This window comes from Eurytemora carolleeae, unplaced genomic scaffold, assembly GCF_000591075.1.
Source record: "Eurytemora carolleeae unplaced genomic scaffold, Eaff_2.0 scaffold724, whole genome shotgun sequence".
Lineage (NCBI taxonomy): Eukaryota > Metazoa > Arthropoda > Copepoda > Calanoida > Temoridae > Eurytemora > Eurytemora carolleeae.
The window spans coordinates 93,378-104,872 of record NW_019397234.1 but is presented as its reverse complement, the minus strand read 5'-3'; the positions used below and the strand labels follow the sequence as shown (position 1 = coordinate 104,872).

The 11,495-nt window shown below is 33.4% G+C and overlaps 1 protein-coding gene across 3 annotated transcripts in view; it reads left to right on the top strand.

Moving 5' to 3' along the window:
• The first annotated feature begins 1,176 nt into the window (after positions 1–1,176).
• Positions 1,177–11,495, top strand: part of LOC111712919 (uncharacterized) — a 15,484-nt gene continuing 5,165 nt past the window's right edge. Inside the window, exon 1 of one of the 3 annotated variants that reach the window (XM_023487680.1) lies at positions 1,177–1,403. Coding sequence is in view for 2 of the 3 variants with exons in the window: in XM_023487679.1 (XP_023343447.1) it covers positions 8,117–8,222 (106 nt within the window). In the remaining variant the exon portion in view is untranslated. Of the gene's footprint in view, positions 1,404–7,663; positions 8,223–11,495 lie in introns of those variants that run through there. The other 2 variants (XM_023487679.1, XM_023487678.1) reach the window with 2 other exon arrangements.

Genomic DNA, 11,495 nt, shown 5'->3' with positions numbered 1-11,495 from the left:
ATGATATATAACTTGAACTTTGTATAATTGAACTAGAAAACACATTTACACAAAATTTAAACATAAAATCAAATCTTCTTTTTTAAAATGATTTGATAGTCTAGCAAGTAATGTAATTATTTACTTTTTCAATTTCAATGGTTTGATGACATATTTAGAGTCGTATACCTCATCCTATCTGATGCAAGAACAACCTTTGACTTCTCTCTCTATCTCTCTTCCTCTGTTTGTATCTGGGTTCTCTCTGAGCTGGAAGAATCCTAGACGGGAGTATACGTATGTTAACCTTAATCAAGCTGAGTGTATGCTTCTCCGGGATAGGATATGAGCTGTAAAGGAGTTCTGAAGGATAAAGATGTGGGAGGGGGAAATGTAAAGCTGGGATGAAAAGGGAGAGTTTTGGTGCTTTTAAGTTGGATAGTCTGTTCGTGGGTGGATGTAAGAATGATATGATACAAAATAAGCTTTAGAGTAAGCCAGTGCTAAGTTTTGTGACGTGAAGTAAGTGAACCTTGTAAATAAACTTTATCCTGTCTGGTGTATACTGTATAGCTAATGTTATTCAATTGAACTAAAAGTACTCGAGGTGGATAAAGGTACTTGAAGGACCTAAAGGTACTTGAGGGACCTAAAGGTACTTGAAGGACATAAAGGTACTTGAAGGACCTAAAGATACTTGAAGGACATAAAGGTACTTGAAGGACATAAAGGTACTTGAAGGACCTAAAGGTACTTTAAGGACATAAAGGTACTTGAAGGACATAAAGGTACTTGAGGGACCTAAAAGTACTTTAAGGAGCTAAAGTTACTGGATGCTAAAGGTACTTGATGATTGTTAGATAGTTATTACAATTATATTAAACCAATTACATTACATAACTGTATAATACAAAAATTATGTTGCTAAATCCTATACTGTATTAATGTACTCTACTGCATATAATTTTTCAACATTTACATGATTTGTACATTTTAAACTCCCTTTCAGGCTAAAAGAGACTGCAAAAAATTCATACCCAGAGATTCTCTAAATTCCCCTCTAATATATATTCTATTCTCTTTGTTTATCATGTACACAGTACACTCAATCACCTCCAAGTGTACACAAGTGTACGCTCACTCAATAAACAAACAAAGAAAAACTCAGTTATGCTATTTTAATGTATGTACTTGAGGGAGCTAAAGGTACTTGATAGAGCCAGAGTTACTGGAGGGAGCTAAAGGTTCTTGAGGGAGCTAAAGTTATTGGAGGGAGCTAAAGGTACTTGAGGGAGCTAAAGGTACTGGAGGGAGCTAAAGGTACTTGAGGGAGCAAAAGGTACTGGAGAGAGCTATTTGTACATGAGATAGCAAAAGGTTCTTGAGGGAGCTAAAGGTATTGGAGGGAGCTAAAGCTACTACGGGTAAGTAAGATTAGTGTAATGAGCTAAGATTAGTATATTGAACTAACGGGTAGTGTAGTGAGTTAAATTTACTAACGTGAGCTAAAGAGTAGTAAAGGGTAGTAAAGTGAGGTAATGGGTAGTATAGTGAGGTAAAAAGTAATATAGTGAGGTAAAGGGTAGTATATTGAGGTAAAAGGTATGTATAGTGAGGTAAAGGGTAGTATACTGATGTAAAGGATAGTATAGTGAGGTAAAGGGTAGTATAATGAGGTAAAGGGTAGTATAGTGAGGTAAGTTGTAGTATAGTGAGGTAAAGGGTAGTATAGTGAGGTAAGTTGTAGTATGGTGTACTAAAGGGTAGTATAGGGAGGTAAAGGGTAGTATAGTGTACTAAAGGGTAGAAAAGTGTACTAAAGGGTAGTATAGTGTACTAAAGGGTAGTATAGTGAGGTAAAGGGTAGTATAGTGCACTAAAGCGTAGTGGGTTAAAAAGATATAGTGTGAAGCTCAGCAAGATTAAATCTTACAAGCATTGTTTTGGGCATAATTAGGCTCAATATTCAATTATACATCTACTATCTGTCTATCTATATGTCCGTGTAAACCTACCTATCTACCTACCTACAAACCTACCCATCTATCCTCTAAGCTCACTATCTCTTCTATCTAATTAGAGCATAAACCGCACTACAATGAACTCTTCAAGACTAAATTAGAATCAGATTCTACTGATAATTCTTCTTTGACCTCAAACCATAAAAAAGAACAATTAATTATGAAAGTATAGATCTGGATCCTTGTAAACTAGAACACCGGAAACTAAAGTTTAATTAATTAAAGCAGAACCAGTTTAGGTTATCTTGAAGTTAGTCTAAACCCTTTCTTTGCCCATAATTCACTTGAAAATGCAGCAGATTGCATCATATATAATTCTCAGAGAAAATCTGAGTTAAAATGAATAATTGGCGTTAGAAAACCTTTTTATCTTTCTTAATCTGTATTTTGATTTTTTCACCAGTTCTCTTTTTAGATATATCTTTCCAATTGTGTAAACATGTGTGCAGGCCATTTTCCATTCCGTTCACACTCCACTAAGCTTTCTGTGTGTTCTGCAGTAATCTTCAGTACTCTGACCGAAGATATCAAGTAGTGTTTAGTGGAGAATGTGTTTGCCTTCCTTCATTTCAAATTTAACATATCTTCTCTTAAGCATAACACCAGGGCTGTGAGATCACTTTTTTGCTTATAAGAGGTCTTTTCCCTTCCCCTCTTTACCTTGTGTGCACCAAGTTCTAGTAATTTTAACTTTAAATATGAATCTTTTGACCATTCAAGTCTTATCTCCAGAATTATGCTTAGAACGATTTAGAATTATTTCAATTTGATTGAGAGCCGTGACTGGATGAGCACTGAGCAGCTAGACCTTAATCCAATTAGATATTTATATACTTCCAGGGGTCCTTCAATTACAGGGATAAAAGTAGGTTGAGGTCAAGAGAGATAAACCATACGGGTAGAACCTGGAAACAGGCTTCTTTTAATTCTACAATAAAAGCTCACATCAATTTCGGTAGAAGGAGATCATTCATTTGGAGTACTGTAATGCAAAGAAAGTTATTTCAAAAGTGTATGCATCTTTTGTACTGCAGTGTACTGTCTCTGGGCGGTAATGTAAACACAAGACGGATGTTATAGCCTGACATGGGATCATAGAGAATAGAATATATAGAGAGGAATTAAAAGAATCTCTCGGTATGAATTTTGTCAGTCCCTTTCAGCCTGAAAGGGAGTTCAAAGTGTACAAATCATCTAAATGTTCACAAATTATATGCAGTAGAGTACATTAATACAGTATGTTCCCTAGACTTTCCATTTCAATTTCGAATTTTTTAAACTGTTAAATAAAATTTATAATGAATTAGGTGAATAAAAACATCATTTGATTTATAGTTATAACGGAAAATCATCGTTTGTAAAGTGGAAATGTGAAATGGTCATTGGTCAATTATGGAACCAGCCTATTTCATAATTTGGTTTTCTTTTAACAATAATTTTAGATTTTCTATAAAATGATATTCCAGGGCCCAACAGGTAATATAGCATAAATATGTGAAGTACACCTGCAGTATGGAAACAGTACAACAAAATGGCCGTTTTACACTTTTTTCTAGTAAATTCCTCTCTATATATTCTATTCTCTATGCATGGGATCCATCTTTCACATAAAAAATTAATAACATATTCTTGTCATAGAAAACTATTATGTGAATTATCAAAATTATCAAATTTAATGCTTTTAACCTCCTCGGATACTAAACGAACACTGATGCATCTATTCTTGTTTACAAATTCCGCCCAAAGAGAACTGGTTTCAATATGTACGCAGAGTATACACGACCGCAATTAACTTTCCTTGCATTACACCCTTGACTGTACCATTTTGCTTTATGAAGTCTGTATTTAATTGTACTGTACGCTTGCTTTAGCTGATTAAAAGTCCGGTCCGGTACTTAAAATGAACCGGAGTTTACTGTGATCTGTTTATTCTTAGCTCTATCATCATGTACTGCGTACTTTATCCTCAACAAAGCTTTCGGTGTGTACTGCATGCAGTAATTTGCAGTACACTGACCGAAGAAATAATTGAGCTTAGTGGAGAGTGACTTATCTATTCATTCGCCTATTTATCAATCTATTCTCTTCTCATCTGTTCCTTCACGCATTTATTTTCTTATTCACGTATCTATTTATTCATCTACTCATCTATCTATTCATTTACTCATCTATCTATACATCTACTCATCTATCTATTCATCTACTTATATATCTATTCATCTACTCATCTATCTATTCATCTACTCATCTATCTATTAATCTACTCATCTATCTATTAATCTACACATCTATCTATTCACCCATATTTCAGTATTTATACCGGCACTGTAGGGAACCACTAATTTGGGTTTTTGAGGGCGTCTAATTTACGATTATTTTCGTGCTTTGTTAAGTAGCAACTACTATCTGTCTATTTACATTCTAATTTTATATTTGTGTACACTAAACATACAAACCTTTCCTTCTCTTCAACACTGTTTTTGAAATTGTTCTTTGAAATAACTTTGATTAGAGCTTGCTATAGGATCGTGGTTTTCTTTTTGTCCAGACCCACAAAATTTATAATTTTTTTTATTTTAACCATGCAACATAAGAAATACGTGCTAAAATCATGTGATTTTCATTTTTTGTTTGCCTACCTTCTCTCAAAAAGTTTTTTTTTCGAATTTTCTATCAATTATTTCTGTTATTTGGATAATTTTCAAGCATGCCTATAACATTTTTTTTAAAGGTTTGATTCTTTCACATTTGGCAACTTTTTTATCTAATTTTAGCAGTGAGTACAAACCTTCGACTCGTCAAAAATCTGCGGATATTTTGAATATTGCTCTATTGTATATACTCATAAAAATGTATATATTACATGATCTGGTCCAATGAATTCCTTAGCGTGGGTGTAAGCGCGGCTTTTTAATTTGTACATTTTTTACCAAACTCAAGCAGAATATAGGATTTCAGTACAGGGGTTAATCTACTCGATGAAAAGAAAAAAAAATATTTTTATTCTACTTCATTAATGAATTATGATTTATTTACTTTTAATTTTTTATATTTTTTAGGCCCTTAAAAAGTTCAGCTTTAGACATGTGGTGAAAAATCCAAATTTTGGGGTTTTTAGGATTGCGCGGTACACCGCGTTAGAGATATAGAAGACAAAATATGTCAACTAAAAAGGGCTAAAATATGGGCTCAAGATAAAACAACGTTTTGCCGTATGTGGGACTTTGATCTTCAAAATGGTGTAAACTTCACTTCAAATATTTACCCATTTTCTCTTCGGATATTCTTTATTAAAGATCCATGAATATTCAAGGGAATGTTCAGACATTTCAGAAAAGGATTTATCAAGCAAATATGTTTTGCAAAAACGGGGAAGCAACGCGGTCAAAGTATGTACAGTACCATTAAATGAGGCCCTAAATGAATACAATAAAAACATCATAGAATTGGCTGATACATCGAATTAGTTTTAGATTGATCCTGTTTTGTTTCAGATCCTTTTCATTTTTAAGATTTTCTACTTTTAGTGACATTCTATTCTATTAAAATACAGGAGGATAAACATTATTGCTATTAGCTCCAACCTGACTAAATGAAAATGCAAAATCTATATGAAATTACTTGTAGGACTTTGCAGACCTCTTTGCTCCTCTAAGTTTGATTTTACGGCCAAGTATGAGCACAGACCATTTATTTGATTAAATATAACAAACTTAAAACACTTAGTTGTTCCTTTTAATAACCCTGTAAAAAGTAGAAGTGTTTAAAAATGAAAACATAACATACAAGATATTTCTGTCCTAGATTTTTCAAAACCTGCATATATATACAATATTGATTAATTAATAATACTTGCATATTATTTGTGTTACTTATTGTAAAGTATATAAGGGTGCTATAATAGGGGGACACAAGCCGTTTAGTAAATCTGCATGTTATACTAATATTTGTGTTATTTACAATACAAGTATATTCATTATCATCAAGCAACTATATTAGTGAAACAGATACTTAAACATTTTCAATTTACAACCCAGCAAAAAATAGAAAATACACTAAACTTAAACCAAAGAACATCTGAATTACAGTGAATTGTATTTCTCCGCAAACAGCTAGATTCTCAAATCTTTTTTCATTTTTAAACTACAAAACTGCAAAAACTGCAGTTGAAGCCTATTCAATTTGGGCCCAGTTGGTTTATAAAAACTTGTTGGAGTTTATCATAAATACTCCCGTCCATCTGTAGAAAGGAACTGAGTTTTTGCCACGAACTCTGATTTTCTAATTCCTATATCTGTGCAACCCTATGTCGTACACCTTTTATATTATAAAATATTAATTTTTATATATCAAACATTTGGTAACATCTATGTCTATAAAGTAATAATCTTTATTTGTACGTCGTTTTATATTTTATCATAACTCATCAACACCTTAACCGACTAGCCTCAAATTTAACTCGGTAGAACCATGGTAGTGTTCTTAGCTTGGCTCTCGACTCAATAACAGGGATCGAGTAGAACTTTCTGTTCCATGTTTATCTACTTTCTTTACTTTTCCACGATATGAGAAAGAATTTTTCCTATATACTCTGATTTTCCAATTTCTATATATGTGCAACCCCATGTTGCAAACCTTAGATATTTGAAACTATGAAATCTGTTAGATCAAATTATCAAAGTTTAAAATTTGAAAGGTAAACTACAGGTTGCAAAATATACTGATTAGAAAATTTGAGTTCCCTTGGACAACATTTTATGAAAGGAATTGAGTTTCTGTCAAACTATAAATTATGTTAGATAAGATAGTCTAAGTTTGAAATATCAAAGGTTTACACCTACAGGTTGCGAAGATATAAGGAATAAAAATTTGAGTTTGTGACAAAAACTCACTTCCTTTATCCTATAAATAGAAAAGTTGCTTTAGCTTAAAATGTAACTTGTCTTTATAAATACAAATATATGTACATAAGGGTGTATGTATATATATATATATTTATATGCATGTATGTGAACTAGATATCATGGCCTAGATAGAAGAGATAAAGCAGAACATACTATAGGACACATGGATATATGGATATATAACCCCTGATCTCTTAATTCAAGTTAGATAGATAGATAGATAGATAGATAGATAGATAGATAGATAGATAGATAGATAGATAGATAGATAGATAGATAGATAGATAGATAGATAGATAGATAGATGTAATTAAAGATAGTTAGAAAAACAATACATTTATAAAGAGAAAGATTTTTTTCAGTCTTGACAATTTTTTTTTTTGATCTAATATTTGAATAATCAAACAATTGAAGTCGCATTGTCTTGACCTTTTAAAGTCCTTTCTGATATTTCAAGAATAAAAGATGTGCACTTTTTCCCAAATGAGTTCAGATTCATCCATGAATAAGAGCATTTTACTTCAAATATTTTTTGGCGCAAAATCTGAAAAATGCATAATTTTATTTGAAGTAAATCACGCTTTTACATTTTAAGTTCAACATAGTAATAATACTTTTAGCAGATTTTCCTTCCTCATGATGTACATATGTAGCTAACTGCATTTATTGGGTGCTGGCCTATTCTAGTGTTCCCCACATGCGTTTTCATATGGTGAAGGCAAATATTTATTTATTTCTCTGAATTGAGTCCCGAGTCTACCCTCTTCTCTATCTCTCCATCCCACTCTCTCTCTCTCTCTCTCGCTCATCTCTGTATCCTGCGAGGATCCTCATTTTCGCTCTCATTTTCAATCTAACTCTCCGGCTGCCCCTTGCCCCCTGTACAAAACAAAGAGCAGACTTGGAGCACGATATGTCGCTTAAACCATCGGCTTCCCGCGGCGCAGATCCCCGTCCCAAGCGTGCCTAACCAGCGCGCACTGCCCGAGAGGACTCCGCGGAAATGACCCGGACCGGGCGGTCAGGCCGGAGCTCTAGGTCAGGCGGTAGTTCACCGTACCGGACCCAGACCTCAGTATATCACGTAGTGACCCGTGCTTTACTCAGTAAGTGACCGACTGCCCAACTCTGAAGACGTGGTCATAGGAAACTCTCTCTCTTTCGATCTAATACAACCGAACACACACACACATGTGTGTGTAATTGGCCCACATGCTACACACTGTGCCTGAAATAACAAAGATGAACTTGACAACAGATAAAGAAAATAATCAGCTTAATCTGCTTGTACTACACAAACTCGCCGTATTTAATAAAGGTAAAAACTACAGACAAAAAAAAAGATTTTTACTTGTTAAAATTGTAAAATTAAGAACTGGCAAAATTTGTTATCTCCATCAAAAAGATTTTGCTAACTCAATCTGTCTTTGTTATAGCTATCTCTTTGTTTGATCGCGGAAACGTTTTTTGTGTTTCTTTCATCCTTTCTCTAGACCTTGTCATTGAAAAAATTAAATAAAGAAATATATGCTTTATCTAGAGCACTTTGTTGCTTACAAGTTGGTTAGTTACATTTTACGGTTTCTGTGTTAGATAACAATGTATTATCATTTTTTACCAATGTAATAACATTTTTTACAAATATAATTACATTTTTTACAAATGTAATAACATTCTTTAAAATCCCTCTGGAGTAGTGCAGCTTCAGAAAGTAATTTGAAGGAATTGTTCATAAATATGATTGAGTAGGTTGGGAGAAGATTATACAATATATACAATGAAAAATTCAGTTTTTGTTGTCTTGAGTGTAAAAATTAAATTTTTATTTTTATGTTTCTCAATTTCTGAAAGGAAAACTAACAAACCATTTAATGTAAAGACGATATAAGCGGGAATTCTCTTTTAATATAAATGTTACAGGTTAAATGACATATTGTTTAGCCCTTTTCTTCAGGCCAGAAGTATACCGTGCGAATCAGTTAAAATGCAACCAACCTAAAAAGTTTTAGCAAAATCTGTGCATATGAAATATCATAAAATAAATTGAGCTTTGAACACATTTGGCATAACAAGTTCCACGACCTAGAATGTTGAAAAGATGCAAACTGTTGAGAATTAATCAATTACTTGCACAGTGCATCTTACGTTCCATATTCATGAGATATAATTCAACACGATCAAACTAAGAACTATACCCCAACATCTCTAAAAAACGAAGCACTATGAATCTTAAAGGGGTAATATAGACGTAATTTCAATTTTATAAAGTGGGGTTTACCATTTACAACGGTTCCCTTTAACCTTTGTCTCGGTAAAAAAAATGAAGGAAATTGTCAGAAAACATTTTTCAGACAGAAATCTTTCTATATTTTGGCTCAGATAGAAGGGGTACTGTTCTGAATCGGACATGGCTAGGTGTTAATGAGGGATTTTATGAAATTATATATACATTCTCTTTGAAGAAACTGAGTTTTTGCAACAAACTCAACATTTTCCATCTCTTTTCTCTATATCCTTGCAACGTGATGGTGAAACAACCTTGGATATTTTAAATTTGGATTATTTGATCTATCTGAATTCATAGTTTAAAAATCAAAGTTGTACATTGGGTTTCAACGATAAAGGGAAAAAAATTGAGTTTGTGGCAAAAACTGATTTCCTTTATCACAGTTTTAAAATCAAGCATCCAAAATAAAACTACTTTATTTATGCGTCATATGATAGTGTCCGGATTGATTAGGGCTTATGAAGATAAACGGTTAGTGTCAGAGTTTTGAGTCATTTTTTGATAAGGATATATGACGTTTCTGGACTTTGAGTTGAGGGGAAAGGAAGAGCGGAGCAAGGGCCCAGGGGGGGGGGTTAAGGTTAAGGCTACTGTAAACTTTTAGAATTTTAATTGAAAGCTATGGCCGCCATTGCTGACCAAGTTTTTCTTTAAATGTATAAATACATATATCTACATTTACAATAATACATTTGTATTCTGAAATTTGTAAAAACAGAAGACAGAAAGTTTTTAATGTAATGTTAAAAAAAATATGAAGATTATTAAAACATATAGGATTAAGTATTTTTCAATATCGATATGTCTAGCTTTTGGTCTTCAATTTAAGCACAGAAATATAGACAAGCTGCAAAAACTGTAAGTGTTGGAAAATTAATTTTATGATTGATTAGTACGTATATTCTACTAGATAGATAGATAAACAGGCATACAGGCTTGGATGCATAGATTGATGACCGAATATCTTCTTGCCAACTAAGGTTTGGTCAGGCTGGGAAGGGTCGGAGGAGTGGGATATATTGGGAGGGAGAATTAGTAGGATTGAAAATACAGGAATAAATCATTTTAAGTTTGTAGCGGAGATAAAAATGTAAACTTTAAAATCTTTAATTATCAATTACCTTTCTTTAGACAATGCCTTTTGTCCCNCTTCAGTAGCCTGATGGGTTGCCCCTTAATTTTTGACACATGTTAGCTCTCAATATGTTGGCCATGAATCAGGATTTAATTGGAAACGAGACCCATTGGGCCTTACAGAGAAAACAAGAGGCCCCGTCTTTACTGAAATTATTTTAGGAATATTTCTCGTTGTTCTTTGTTAGAAGGTTCCGGGATAATTTTTTCAATATTTATTTTAAGGTTCGGAGCAACGATTAAAAACTAGGCTCCCACGGTGAATTATTAACCTTTTTTCTTCAATTTGTGATATCATTAAGAAAATGGGGGGGGGGCCAAGGAATAAAAGCTATACCGGGTGTACTCAATGTACTGGTGAACTGATGTACCCGGTGTACTCGGTGTACCTGTAGTTATAAGCAACTATTTAGATCAAAATCAAATAATGAGTAAATTTAAAATTCATAACATGGGCATTAAAGGACATGGTGGAGTTGAGATATTTATACCTTCAAGGTATAATGTTGGGTAATCGGAAATAAGAAATAAGAAGTTTAGAAGAAAAGAAAATGCAAGATGAAATTTTTGTGTGTTTGATTATCGAGTAGATGCATGTATTTATGTAGACTGTAGAGTCTATCAGGGTTCTAGTATTTAATCACACAATATAATTTTATTCCAAAGAATACGATAAGGACAGAAAGTAGGCAGGAAGGCAAAGAGAAGACAGTAAGGAAATGTCAAATAATAACCTTAGTCTTGTATCTTGTATGTGGTAACGGTTAGATAACAACCTGAGAATTGAATCTCTTTTAATTTGGTGAGCCAGATAAAGGGGATAACTCAAGTCTGGTATCTGATATTTGGTAAATACTAACCCAAGTCTGGTATCTGATATCTGGTAAATACTAACCCAAGTCTGGTATCTGGTATCTGGTAAATACTAAGTCAAGTCTAGTATCAAGAGATGGAATTATACAGCTAACTATTATATATTATACACATATCTAAAAATTAGTTCCACCTCATTCGATATCTCCACTCTCCAGCCCCGTCCTTACCGGACCATTCAACATCTTCAGCTCTCTACCCATCCTTACCATTCAATATCTCCAGCTCTCTACCCATCCTTACCATTCAATATCTCCAGCTCTCTACCCATCCTTACCATTCAATATCTCCAGCTCT